The sequence below is a fragment of the Anomaloglossus baeobatrachus genome, chromosome 6 (assembly GCF_048569485.1).
Source record: "Anomaloglossus baeobatrachus isolate aAnoBae1 chromosome 6, aAnoBae1.hap1, whole genome shotgun sequence".
In the NCBI taxonomy this organism is placed as follows: Eukaryota; Metazoa; Chordata; class Amphibia; order Anura; family Aromobatidae; genus Anomaloglossus; species Anomaloglossus baeobatrachus.
The window spans coordinates 297,647,528-297,662,773 of record NC_134358.1 but is presented as its reverse complement, the minus strand read 5'-3'; the positions used below and the strand labels follow the sequence as shown (position 1 = coordinate 297,662,773).

General features: G+C 38.1%; 1 protein-coding gene across 1 annotated transcript in view; it reads right to left on the bottom strand.

Annotated features, from left to right (window-relative positions):
• The window catches only part of GABBR2 (gamma-aminobutyric acid type B receptor subunit 2), a 1,152,522-nt gene that overhangs the window by 457,197 nt on the left and 680,079 nt on the right, over positions 1–15,246 (bottom strand). The window contains exon 8 of the mRNA XM_075314883.1: positions 15,121–15,181. Coding sequence (XP_075170998.1) covers positions 15,121–15,181 — 61 coding nt within the window. The remainder of the gene's footprint in view (positions 1–15,120; positions 15,182–15,246) is intronic.

Below are 15,246 nucleotides of genomic sequence, written 5' to 3'. Positions count from 1 at the left end.
ATGTTTCCCGGCTTCTGAAGTGTACTGTGCATGGTCAGAAAAGCAAAACACTTGTGCACAGGAAGAAATAGGGTGAAGCCTGTACTTGATGAATCTGTTTTTTTGTTTTTTGTTTTTTTTTGTAGCCATAAATATTATTATGTGTGTTGCACTGTTTTAGGCCGGGGTTACACTAGTGTATAGCATCCAATGTGAGAGCATTGGATGTGATATGCTAATGAAATTTGGATAAAACTACCAGCATGAGCTGAGTGTCATTCACTATGATACAATTCTCTTGCATGTGAGAATCAGAGCACATGTGAGAAGAACCAGAGGTTAATTTCTCCATCTTCTCCGTTCTCTATGACTGCATATATTGGACTGCACTCAGATGTCATCCAATTGCAGTCCTATGTTTCACACGCACCTACAGACATGTATGGGTGCGTATGATCCAAGATACGCTGCCAATCTCAGCATGCTGCAATTTTTATAACAACCTGATTAGAGCTGGGGAAAAACTTACAGATCTGACGTGCATCATTGACTAAATTGGTCTGAGTACAATGCAAGATTTCCTCCCATTGTACTCCTCCGCATTATACACCAGTGTGAGCAAATCCTTAAATCTGCATAAGAAGACATATAAGCCATGCAAAGCTCTTCTGAAAATTTAAATATGCAAATAGGTTTTAAAAGTGGAAAATGATAGAAACTTTACCGCCATCTATTGGATGTGGCAATTCTAAAAGTCACTATTGATCCTTCCTTTAAAATTTTCAGAGGAAGAAGTGGTAATACGAAGCGGACATTAGGGGGTCAAATGTTGCAGGGATACACAGTGGTAATGTATTGCTGCTTTTATGTTTGGCTGTGAGGTTGTTACTTGGAGTGGTCCAGACATGGTGTGGTGGAAGACAGCAATCATATTATAATGGGATTACCCTTAATCTCTGCATACTAATTGTTCATGCTGTGTTCCTCCCTGTTCCCTGTCTCAGAGACTCATTTGATTACATATGTATATATGGTGGTTAGTTAGCTATTTAAGGAGTGGGATGAACTGACAGTGTGTATCCACAGGTACTGGTTTGGTGCCACCTTGTAAATTCCTGGAACACAAAATCTTTTCACATTGATAAAATTTGATATAGGTATTTATTTACTTATACAGTCATATGAAAAAGTTTGGGCACACCTATTAATTGTTAACCTTTTTTCTTTATAACAATTTGGGTTTTTGCAACAGCTATTTCAGTTTTATATATCTAATAACTGATGGACTGAGTAATATTGCTGGATTGAAATGAGGTTTATTGTACTAACAATAAATGTGCAATCCGCATTTAAACAAAATTTGACTGGTGCAAAAGTATGGGCACCCTTATCAATTTCTTGATTTGAACACTCCTAACTACTTTTTACTGACTTACTAAAGCACTAAATTGGTTTTGTAACCTCATTGAGCTTCGAACTTCATAGGCAGGTGTATCCAATCATGAGAAGAGGTATTTAAGGTGGCCACTTGCAAGTTGTTCTCCTATTTGAATCTCATATGAAGAGTGGCATCATGGGCTCCTCAAAACAACTCTCAAATGATCTGAAAACAAAGATTATTTAACATAGTTGTTCAGGAGAAGGATACAAAAAGTTGTCTCAGAGATTTAGACTGTCAGTTTCCACTGTGAGGAACATAGTATGGAAATGGAAGAACACAGGTACAGTTCTTGTTAAGCCCAGAAGTGGCAGGCCAAGAAAAATATCAGAAAGGCAGAGAAGAAGAAAGGTGGGTACAGACAAGGACAATCCACAGACCACCTCCAAAGACCTGCAGCATCATCTTGCTGCAGATGGTGTCAATGTGCATCGGTCAACAATACAGTGCAAGTTGCACAAGGAGAAGCTGTATGGGAGAGTGATGCGAAAGAAGCCGTTTCTGCAAGCACGCCACAAACAGAGTCGCCTGAGGTATGCAAAAGCACATTTGGACAAGCCAGTTACATTTTGGAAGAAGGTCCTGTGGACTGATGAAACAAAGATTGAGTTGTTTGGTCATACAAAAAGGCGTTATACATACAGGCAAAAAAACACGGCATTCCAAGAAAAGCACTTGCTATCCACAGTAAAATTTGGTGGAGGTTCCATCATGCTTTGGGGCTGTGTGGCCAATGCCGGAGTCGGGAATCTTGTTAAAGTTGAGGGTCGCATGGATTCAACTCAGTATCAGAAGATTCTTGACAATAATGTGCAAGAATCAGTGACGAAGTTGACGTTACGAAGGGAATGGATATTTCAGCAAGACAATAATCCAAAACAACGCTCCAAATCTACTCAGGCATTCATGCAGAGGAACAATTACAATGTTCTGGAATGGCCATCCCAGTCCCCAGACCTGAATATCATTGAAAATCTGTGGGATGATTTGAAGCGTGCTGTCCATGCTCGGCGACTATCAAACTTAACTGAAGTGGAATTGTTTTGTAAATAGGAATGGTCAAATATACCTTCATCCAGGATCCAGGAACTCGTTAAAAGCTACAGGAAGCGACTAGAGGCTGTTATTTTTGCAAAAGGAAGATCTACAAAATATTAATGTCACTTTTATGTTGAGGTGCCCATACTTTTGCACCGGTCAAATTTTGTTTAAATGCGGATTGCACATTTTTTGTTAGTACAATAAACCTCATTTCAATCTAGAAATATTACTCAGTCCATCAGTTATTAGATATATGAAACTGAAATAGCTGTTGCAAAAACCCAAATTGTTATAAAGAAAAAAGGTTAACATTAATAGGGGTGCCCAAACTTTTTCATATGACTGTACATATTTATTTGGTGCACAGTGATATATATACATATATATATATATATGTATATATATATATATATATATATATATATATATATATATATTAATACATTAATTAGTGATCCATCACTCTTCTAGTCTGCATTGGGTTTTTAGGTTCCTCCTTTTGTACAATATGGTATTACATGGGTGTACACAATTTTCATATGAATTAATATATTTATTTGCATTTCCACTTTCCTATATTAATATTATACTATTAAAAGCAGATTTATATTATTTTTTATAAAGTGTATCCTCTATGAATTAATATTCATATATTGATATATTCAAATTGTCTCTCCAGGAAAGGAGACAAACTCTAGCACCACCTATTGGAAGCAGCAATCCTAAAAGTCAAAATTGGCCTTTAAACAAGCCTTTTCATATGACTTAGGATATATGCGAGATCAGAATCCCAATTTGCAGTTTCAGTGCAAAGTGTGGGTATCTGATCTGGCTGTATGAGAAGCTATGTGGGGACCACGGGGGAAGACTATTCTCCTTATGGAGACCTGACAAACCAGTTTGGCTGTCAGTGTTAAGGGGACTTATTGCTGCAATGCCCCTCTGGGAATTATTCAAATTGTCTCTCCAGGGAAGGTGACAAACTCTAGCGCCACCTATTGGAAGCAGCAATCCTAAAAGTCAAAACTGGCCTTTTAACAAGCCTTTTCATATGACCTAGGATATGTGCCAGATTAGAATCCCAATTTGCAGTTTCAGTGCAAAGTGTGGGTTTCTGATCTGGCTGTATGACAAGCTATATATATTGATATATGCATTTTTTTAATTGTATTTTGAATAACAGGAGACCAACCCAACTAAAAATCCTTGTGGTGTCATTGTACAATTGAGAAGATCAAATAATCTATTAACTACCATGCATACTTCTGTAATCTTATCAGCCTGTGATTTTTTACATCTACGGCCCTAGTGTGTGTGTTTTTTGTGTTAATTTCCAAATCTCCTAAGATTTTTAATGTTTTTTATGAGTGTTATTAAATAAAAAAAAATAATTTTATTATATATGGTACGGGAGTTTCGGTTTTTGGATCTGTGCTAGTGTAACTCCTAATCAATCTAGAGATAGATTGGATTCACATAACATAAGGAGCCAAATCAAAACTCAATTTGCATACATATTTTGGGGTGTCTGGCCCTTATCAATGCAAAGCTGAAAAACTGAATCAGTATTGACTTTTAGGATTGCTATGTGTGTAACTAGAGTTCCTGTCCTCTTCTTCTCTCTCTGAAGAGGCTATATGTATATTTCAATTCCCAGAGTAGCACTGTATGGCTTAGAAGGCTGCTTATACTAGATTGGCACTCTGCAGAAGGAAAAATGTTACCCCTTAGACCACCTGTCTGACGACTCTCACCTAGCCAAATCAGCTTTTCTGCTTTGTGCTGATGAAGGGTAATCAGCCCAAAACATGTCTGCAAATAGTTTCTTATTTGGCTTTTTATCCTTGGACACATGCTAAGGCTCTTTAAAGAGTCAATATTCACTTTTCGGATTGCTATTTCCAGTAAGTGGTGCTAGAGTTCCTGCTCTCTACATTTGAAAAGGCTTTTTTCATATTGCAACAAAGCAAATAACAGCTGATCTATGGGGTGCCAGTCCTATGAAACAAATCATCAATATATTGAGCATGAACAATCTCTAAGTTTTGCTATATCTGGCCTGAATTTGTTTGCTACATCTCACCTAGTATAAATTCTATCGCTCATAGCATTTTTATTCTTTTAATATTTCAACTGCAAAGATTATATGGCAAAAGAATAGTAAAATTCCATTCTCTGAAGAAAAGATTATCTTTATTAATATCACATGAAAGCTAGTAACAAATGTAATAAGCAACTTGCTTATATCCCATACTGAATCATAGGTTTATAGAAATAGCCATTTTATATAAACTGTTCATATTATATTAAAATAACAGACTTGGCATAAATTATAGGTCAACAAAGTAAGTGGCTCACTCAGCTTTGTGTTGTATACTGTATATACCTAACAGTGTTTGAATTGCTTCTAACTAGTGATTTGCGGACTCGCAGATAACCGGGATCGGCAGTTCCTTAGTCAGGATCGTGGGAACCTCCAGCTGTGATTGCAAATAACCAGAGTGACGTCACCACTGATCGCGTGGCTCAGTCTCTGCTGGAAGTCTGCAGCGGGCGGTCATGTTCCATGATCGCGCTCTGTGACTTCAGATATGTAGCAGAGCTGCAATAAACATGGGTCTCCCCAGCCTAAGAATACCAGCCCCCAGCTATTGGGTTTTATCATGGCTAGGTATCAACATTGGGGGGACGGCATGCTGTTTTCTTAAATTATTTCTTTAAAATTATTTTTCAAAAGTTGCATGCGGTGCCTCCTATTTTGATACACAGCCAAGATAAGTGCACAGCTGGGGGCTGCAGCCTGTAGCCATAGGCTTTATCTGTGCTGGGTATCATAATATGGGGGGACCCTACGCATAATATTTTATTTATTTATTTTTAATGTACAATAATAGACTCACAGATGCCGGTAGGAGAGAAAAGCAGTGCATATGCATGAGCCTAGTGCACAGCCCTGAAAGTGAATGCGTGGTGGGGGGAGCAGTGTACAGCCATGCCGGAGCCTTGGTAAGTATGAAGTGCTTGCTTAATTCTTATTTTATTTATTTGTCCTTTATTTTTTGTTATTTCCTTAGTTGCCAAATCTGGATCAGCACCTGGAATCCAGGGCCTGGGCCTGGCTCTCAGGTAAGTTTGAAACCGCCCGGATCTGGACTTTTAAAGTCCAGGTCCGCACATCACTAATTATAACATTTCCTGTCTCATCTCTGGATTTTCTGCTTTACAATATTTGCATGAGTGTGGATATAGTTCTCGGCAGAGCAAGTCCTTTTTTCTCAGGGTAATGCGGCGCTGAGAATGATAATCTTTTGCGATGCACAAAAGATCAGTACACTCAATGAATGAGGACTTTGCCTATTCATTGGGTGATTGGCAGCTTATTTATACTGAAAAATTGTTTTATGGAAGGTCAATACATTTTAAGGAGAGAAAAAAATGGAGTTTGCTAGTTAAGGAGCAAAAATATTATAATTTATCCAACTGTGAAATCATTACTAGTTAATTCCAACCTTCAGTCCATTGGTAATTGAGCTTTAAACTTTTTATAAACCTTTAATATGATATAAGCAGAAACAATAAATTAATATGGCAGTAAAGGCACAATTTAAACTCTAAAAAAAGATAGATAGTATTATATAAATATGTATACTGTATGTATTTTGTATCAAAATAGTATGACAAAAATTGATATAAAATTGACATAAAATTGTGGTATTTGATTTCTTTTGTGCCTACTGCAAATAAAAAGTTGTTTTATTTCGTATGGGATTGCATTGACCACTCAAAAAATTGATCTTAAACACTGTTGAATTTTATGAAGCAATATAAGATTTAAGAAGTTAGTTTAGGAGAAGTTATTGTTAGAACAGAATGTAAGACATTGATCTTTAGTTGTGGAGCCACAGTTATATTTGTTTAGTTTTGATTTTGTTATTTTTTTTGTATTGTATTTCCTATGGCAGGACGTTCTGTGATGTCTTGGGTACAAAATAAGATGAAAGTTATTAGAACTGCAGCTGAAGGAAAATAGATTGCAATATTTATAAGCAAAACCTATTTTTTATGTATTGTATTCATATCATGTCATACTAGAATACTGCATATGCCTATTCAAAACTGTCGCATCAGTTTGTATGATTATTGTTAGCTGAAAATCTTTAAAAAGTCATTCTCATTTCAATAAAGTCTGCATAAATCAATAGCACATACTGTATATAAGACTACAATAATGATTACATGTGCTGTAGGTGGGCCTGCAGACACTAACATCTATTTCAGCTAGAATGTATTGCGGTGCAGAGACCCGCCGGGTCATATATACCAGGAAGGAGGTCAGAATGGGCTACATATATACTAAGAAGGTGCCCAGAATAGGGACATATAAACCAGGAAGAGGCCCAGGAGGGTGGACATAAATACCAGGAAGGGGACCGGGATTGGGACATATATATACAGTCAGGGCCAGAAATATTTGGACAGTGACACAAGTTTTGTTATTTTAGCTGTTTACAAAAACATGTTCAGAATTACAATTATATATATAATATGGGCTGAAAGTGCATACTCCCAGCTGCAATATGAGAGTTTTCACATCCAAATCGGAGAAAGGGTTTAGGAATCATAGCTCTGTAATGCATAGCCTCCTCTTTTTCAAGGGACTAAAAGTAATTGGACAAGGGACTCTAAGGGCTGCAATTAACTCTGAAGGCATCTCCCTCGTTAACCTGTAATCAATGAAGTAGTTAAAAGGTCTGGGGTTGATTACAGGTGTGTGGTTTTGCATTTGGAAGCTGTTGCTGTGACCAGACAACATGCGGTCTAAGGAACTCTCAATTGAGGTGAAGCAGAACATCTGAAAAAAAAGAAAAAATCCATCAGAGAGATAGCAGACATGCTTGGAGTAGCAAAATCAACAGTCGGGTACATTCTGAGAAAAAAGGAATTGACTGGTGAGCTTGGGAACTCAAAAAGACCTGGGCGTCCACGGATGACAACAGTGGTGGATGATCGCCGCATACTTTCTTTGGTGAAGAAGAACCCGTTCACAACATCAACTGAAGTCCAGAACACTCTCAGTGAAGTAGATGTATCTGTCTCTAAGTCAACAGTAAAGAGAAGACTCCATGAAAGTAAATACAAAGGGTTCACATCTAGATGCAAACCATTCATCAATTCCAAAAATAGACAGGCCAGAGTTAAATTTGCTGAAAAACACCTCATGAAGCCAGCTCAGTTCTGGAAAAGTATTCTATGGACAGATGAGACAAAGATCAACCTGTACCAGAATGATGGGAAGAAAAAAGTTTGGAGAAGAAAGGGAACGGCACATGATCCAAGGCACACCACATCCTCTGTAAAACATGGTGGAGGCAACGTGATGGCATGGGCATGCATGGCTTTCAATGGCACTGGGTCACTTGTGTTTATTGATGACATAACAGCAGACAAGAGTAGCCGGATGAATTCTGAAGTGTACCGGGATATACTTTCAGCCCAGATTCAGCCAAATGCCACAAAGTTGATCGGACGGCACTTCATAGTACAGATGGACAATGACCCCAAGCATACAGCCAAAGCTACCCAGGAGTTCATGAGTGCAAAAAAGTGGAACATTCTGCAATGGCCAAGTCAATCACCAGATCTTAACCCAATTGAGCATGCATTTCACTTGCTCAAATTCAGACTTAAGACGGAAAGACCCACAAACAAGCAAGACCTGAAGGCTGCGGCTGTAAAGGCCTGGCAAAGCATTAAGAAGGAGGAAACCCAGCGTTTGGTGATGTCCATGGGTTCCAGACATAAGGCAGTGATTGCCTCCAAAGGATTCGCAACAAAATATTGAAAATAAAAATATTTTGTTTGGGTTTGGTTTATTTGTCCAATTACTTTTGACCTCCTAAAATGTGGAGTGTTTGTAAAGAAATGTGTACAATTCCTACAATTTCTATCAGATATTTTTGTTCAAACCTTCAAATTAAACGTTACAATCTGCACTTGAATTCTGTTGTAGAGGTTTCATTTCAAATCCAATGTGGTGGCATGCAGAGCCCAACTCGCGAAAATTGTGTCACTGTCCAAATATTTCTGGACCTAACTGTATCTGCAAGAGGCTATGATGGGAGATATATATATATATATATATATATATATATATATATACATACTAGCTGTTCTACCCAGCTTCGCCTGGGTTAATAACTGTTGTTAACAAAATAGAATGTATTAACATTCCCGGGATAGAATGTATAAATAGAATGTATTAACGCCCGGGATAGTAACTGTTTCTCTGTTTCTCTCCCATTCTCTGTCTGTCTCCCCCTCTGTATATATCTCTCTGTCTCTCTCTCTATCTCTTTGTCTGTCTGTCTCTTTCCCTGTCTGTCTCTGACTGTCTCTGTCTCTTTCTTCATCTGTCTCAATCTCTTTCCCTGTCTGTCTATCTATCTCTGTCACTTTCCCTGTCTATCTCTTGCCCTGTCTGTCTCTTTCCCTCTTTCCCTCTTTTCCTCTGTCTCTTTCCCTGTGTCTGTCTCTTTTTCTGTCTCTTTACCTGTCTTTGTCTGTCTCTTACCCTGTCTGTCTCTTTCCCTTTCTTTGCCTGTCTGTCTGTTTCCCTGTGTCTGTCTCTTTGTCTGTGTCTGTCTCTTTGTGTCTATGTCTGTTTCTTGCCCTGTCTGTGTCTGCCTCTTTACCTGTCTGTGTCTGTCTCTTTCCCTGGCTGCATTGTGACACGCCAACATTCCATATAAGGGTGTGGCTGTGCATTCTTCTGAAGTTCTGGCAAAGAGACAGACAGGGTAAGAGACAGACAAAGACAGGTAAAGAGACAGACAGAGGGAAACAGACAGACATGGTAAGAAAGGGAAAGAGACAGACAGGGTAAGAGACAGACAAAGACAGGTAAAGAGACAGAAAAAGAGACAGACACAGGGAAAGAGACAGAGGGAAAGAGACAGACAGGGAAAGAGAGGGAAAGAGACAGACAGGGAAAGAGACAGATAGGGAAAGTGACAGAGATAGATAGACAGACAGGGAAAGAGATTGAGACAGACGGAGAAAGAGACAGAGACAGTCAGAGACAGGGAAAGAGACAGACAGACAAAGAGATAGAGAGAGAGACAGAGAGATATATACAGAGGGGGAGACAGACAGAGAATGGGAGAGAAACCGTTACTATCCCAAGCGTTAATACATTCTATTTATACATTCTATCCCAGGAATGTTAATACATTCTATTTTGTTAACAACAGTTATTAACCCGGGTGAAGCCGGGTAGTACAGCTAGTATATATATATATACTAGCTGTACTACCCGGCTTCGCCCGGGTTAATAACTGTTGTTAACAAAATAGAATGTATAAACAAAAATTAAATCTACACACAAAAAACACAAAACAAATAGCTAGAAATGTAATTATTAAAGGCAAAAACTAAGCTAATAGAAGCATTTCACAACATATATTTCAACACCACAGATATTCCACACAGATTTAACTAAATTGGCCAAGTAATGTGCTCCGTCTGTCTCTTTCTAGGTCTGTTTCTTTCCCTGTCTTTCTCTTTCCCCGTCTGCCTGTCTCTGTCTGTCTCTTTTTTTCTCTGTCTCTATCTGTTTCTTTCCCCATCTGTCTCTTTCTAGATCTGTCTCTTTCCCCGTCTCTTTGTCTGAATCTTTTCCTGTCTGTCTCTTTCACTGTCTGCCTGTCTCTGTCTGTCTCTTTCCTTGTCTGTCTCTATTTCTCTGTCTCTCTCCCCGTCTGTCTCTATCAAGGTCTATGTCTTTCCCCATCTATCTTTGTCTGTCTCTCTGGCTGTCTCCTCCTTCCTTGTCTGCCTGTCTCTGTCCCTGTCTGCATGTGTGTCTGTCTCTTTCCCCATCTGTCTCTTTCCCCATCTGTAGATATTTTATTTATTACTACTTCTGTCAGATTCAAGTTATTTCTGTGACCATTGTGGGTTTTTCTTCCAGTAAATGAGGGGTACCAACAATTTTGACGACGTGTGTAGATGCAACGTTTTGGTCGCCTGTTATTGCATTGTAATGAAATGTTGCGGCGACCACTAAAATAAATTCTGCAGTTTTGATTTTTTTTTCTCTCTATGCCATTAACTGATCAGATTAATTGATTATATATTTTGATAAATTGGACATTATGAACTCTTGGATACCAAATATGTGTATTTTTTAAATTAATATTATTATTTTATTTCCGGGGTGGGCAAAAGAGGGGGATTTGAACTTTTAACCCCTTCAGCCCCGGGGCACTTTCCGTTTTTGCATTTTTGTTTTTTGCTCCCCTTCTTCCGAGAGCCGTAACGTTTTTATTTTTCCGTCAATCTTGCCATATGAAAGCTTGTTTTTTGCGGGACAAGTTGTACTTTTAAATGAAACCATAAGTTTTACCATATGGTGTACTGCAAAACAGCAAAAAAATTCCAAATGCGGAAAAATTGCAAAAAAAGTGTGATTGCACAATAGTTTTTGGGATGTTTTATTCACGGTGTTCACTATATGGTAAAAGTGATGTATGGGTATGATGCCTGAGGTCGGTGCGAGTTTGTAGATACCAAACATGTATAGGTTTACTTGTATCTAAGGGGTTAAAAAAATTCACAAGTTTGTCCAATAAAAGTGGCGCACGTTTTGCGCCATTTTCTGAAACACGTAGCGTTCTTATTTTTTGGGATTTTTGGCTCACTGACGGCTTATTTTTTGCGTCTCGAGCTGACGTTTCTAATGGCACCATTTTTGCGCAGATGCTACATTTTGATCGCCTGTTATTGCATTTTGCGTGAAACCTGCGGCGACCAAAAAACGTAATTTTGGCGTTTGGAATTTTTTTGCCACTACGCTGTTTACCAATCAGAATAATTGATTTTATATTTTGATAGATTGATCATTTCTGAATGTGGCGATACCAAATACGTGTATATTTATTTATTTTTTAACCCTTTAATTTTCAATGGGGGGAAAGGGTGGTGATTTGAACTTTTAGGTTTTTTGGGGTTTTTTTAAAACTTTTTTTTTTACTTTTTTTATTTTACTAGTCCCCCTAGGGGGCTATAGCGATCAGCAATCCGATCACTAATCGCTATCTGCTGATCACAGCTGTACAGCTGTAAACAGCAGAAATAGTCACTTTCTTTTTCCCTCTGCTCCCGGCCGAGGAAAAACGAAAGTGAAACTTCGCAGCTGCAGGTGTCATCACATGACCCTGTGCTACGATGGCAACCACCGATAGTCACGTGATCACGCACGTGACTTCCCGTGGGGGCGGCGGTAAGTAAAAAACATGGTCGCGTGCATTTAGATCTTGCTGCCAGACTTTGGCAGCAAGATTTAAGGGGTTAATGGCCGCGACTGGAAGCGATTCCACCCGCGGCTAGCAAGCACACATGTCAGCTGTTGAAAACAGCTGATATGTGTGCCGACCGCCACCGCCTGCCCGCGGCAGGGGGCGGGGCTTAACGGGACACGATCCATGATGGATATATCCATCCATGGTCGTGAAGGGGTTAATTTTTTAGGGATTTTTCAAAACTTTTTTTCTTACATTTTTTAATGATTTTATTATTTTATGCCTGCACACTCTGATTGCTTCTACTGATCAGAGTACTCCTCTTTTCCTGTGAGTGTCGGCCCTCTGTCGGCATTCACAGGAAACACGTCATGGCAGCCATAGGGGTCCTCATCTGACTGATCCCATGCTACCATGGCAACCCATTGGCACCATCAAAAATCCACCTGTGCCTGTTACCTGCACATTTCTGCTGACCAGATCAGCAGACATGTATGGGGAATAATGCCGTGCGAGACCACATTAACAGACAGGATAGGCATGGTCAAGGGACAGACATGGGCAAGGACGTTTATATACATCATTGATCATAGAGGGGTTAAAGAATGGAAAAAGATAGAAATTGCAGTATTTTGCCTTCTTGTCCATTCCATGCCTAGACTACTTGGTGCTGTACTTAAAAATCATGGATGTTATACAAAAAACTAAATGTAGAAGTTTTTGATGTGAGCTATATTCATTTTTGCATCAACTAATTTGAGTAAAACTGAAGATTTTGTAATGAAAGTTGTATTATTAACCCTATTTTTATGATATTTTATTTTTTAAATTGTTCTAGTATTCAGTAAGATATAAATTAAAATCTCACTTTTCAAAGGGAATGTACTCATTTATGGTGAGCACTGTATATACATTCCTGTACAATGATCTTGCAACGTCAAAAAGGGAAAGTTATGGACTTATGGAAATCACAGTAAGCTGCATCTGATGAGGAACTGAAGAAATTTACAAAAAGTAAAAAAAAAATCTTATTTCATTCAATATCAGCTATGAGCAGCATGTGTAGAAATATATGCACTAAAGCTTTGGCTTGCTATCAGTGAGGTTACTGATGGTTGCCTGAATATTGCCTGCCATTCTTTTGAGCATGTAAATTATCAGCATCTGCTGCTGTCATCTCCCTTTATAATTACCAACCTATGATACCCAAGATGTGCTTGATGTGAGACAAATGCAAAGATGCGGCAACTCATGGTAGCATATTTAAGCCACATATGCTGCTCACAGTAGCATGAGCAACAAGCAATCTTGCATTGTCATGTTGAAAAACAGCTCCTGAGAAACTTTGGAGAAATGGTCGTACCACTGGTTCCACCATCAGATCAATGTAATGCCGAACTGTTAGTATATCTGAAATGAAGACTAGAGGGGTCTAGCTAGCAAAAATTGTGCCACTCTATACCAAAATCCCAAGTGTAGAACAAATTTAATGTTCCCTTATGAAGGCCTCTGCATGGAATTGTCAACATGGTCTGCAGATAAATACTTGGAGCTGGAATGAATGTCTACCCTATTCAGTGATGAGTTCTGTTTTTGTCTTGCATGCAATGATAGTCAGATATTGGTCTGCAGACCCCATGATAAAACGCTACGAAGAGACCTTCAAATAGTCCTACTCCTATTATGGTAAGAGGTGGCTTAATGTATGTTAGCTGAATCCATTTTGTCTTCATTCTTGGTATACTAGTAGCTCAGTTTTAGATTGATAAGGTCATGGAAACAGATATACGACCATTTCCCCACAGTTTCCAAGACCATTTTTTAAACACAACAACATCAGTCTGCATGGTCTCTGTTACTATGGACTGCAGCATCTCTTTTCTATCCAAAATAGAGTCTCCAAAATATTTCTTTCTATCCAATGTATTCTAAATCGCTATTTTGATACATTTACATGGAATAAATTTTAAACCTACTAAAAAACTGAATTCATACAGCTATATACTTAGAAAAGTAAGCAAATGCACACGGCTCCTTAATAAAAAAAAAAGTAAAAAAGTGATTATGAATATAGAAAAATACATATTATGTAAAATTAATTAACACTTTATTAATACTATACTTGTGATAGTTCTTTCACGGATGTTTTGATTAACCAACAAACAAAGGATAAAGTGTGATGTCTAAAGTTTCACCTTCCCCTTTTAAGTGAAAATAGTTTGCTGTTCTAGAGCCCTGACCTTTATGTATTAATACCATTACTATCACTTAAGTAAAATTGGTCGGTAGTAACGCTTTCCGTTTCCAATGGCAATGATGTGATGGGATAGAGGGGATTAAAATCCAAGATATCAATAAAAAGGTTTATTAAAAGTAATAAAATGTGTTTTGGCTGAGAAGCAGCCTTCTTCAGGTATATGTCATGTATATACCTGAAGAAGGCTGGTTCTCACCCGAAACACGTATTTTATTAATTTTAACAAATCTTTTTATTGATATTTGGGATTCTAATCCCCTTTATCCCATAACATCACTGCCATTGGAGAAGGAGAGCACTACTACCAACCAATTACCATTGAGAACTTTCTCTGGCTGGATTCCCACTGGATTGTCCTGCAACAAATCGGACAAGCTACTCTCAGTTCAGCCAGTTTCCTGGAATGGCTTTATGATAAACCGTATATACTACTCCCAGGTGAGTGCAAAATCCATCACTCACCTCTATAATTTTACCAAATACCTACTACGCTCAGATAGCACCACATTGTCTCTATTCCCAACTCACAGGGAAATTTCCAGTATCACATTACTCTTAGCAACTTGGCAGCAAGTTTTAAGTCTCCCACCAAGTAAATATCACAACCGTTCCATGTTATAATGGTAGATCTCAATTTCTCTAAGGTTGGGCTATCCTTGCTGCAAAACATAGTAGCTCAAACAGTAAAGCAATACTGATTACATTTCTATGGGTACCATGTTAGAATTTTGTAGATTAAGTAAGTAAATCTGACATTTCACGATAAGATCTGGTCACACCAGTTCATTTTAAAAAGTAAAAATTATTCTTTCTTCATTGACAGTAACGTCCCTTGTGATATTCTTGAGTGGTACAAATTAGATTACTTTTAATTACACTTAAATCCTGCACCATATTAGACAAAACAGTAATATGGTACATTTATAATATGAAGAGCATGCCTATTCAATCTTTCATATATTAATGCAGTGATCCTCATCAATTGTTTAGCACTATATAAGCAATGATCCAATAACAAAATTTGCTTTCCAGACGACTGAATTTGTAAGGTAAATAACCCCATATTATATCTGATTACACATCATTACTAGCAAAGAACATCATACCTTGAAACTGAGTAAATTTGATTGTGCCCATTCTTTCTCCATTTCGAAACACAACTTGCCCCTGAAATAAAAAGAAAATCATGACAGCAAAAGAAAAATATCGCTTATGCTTTATATTGAATTGGA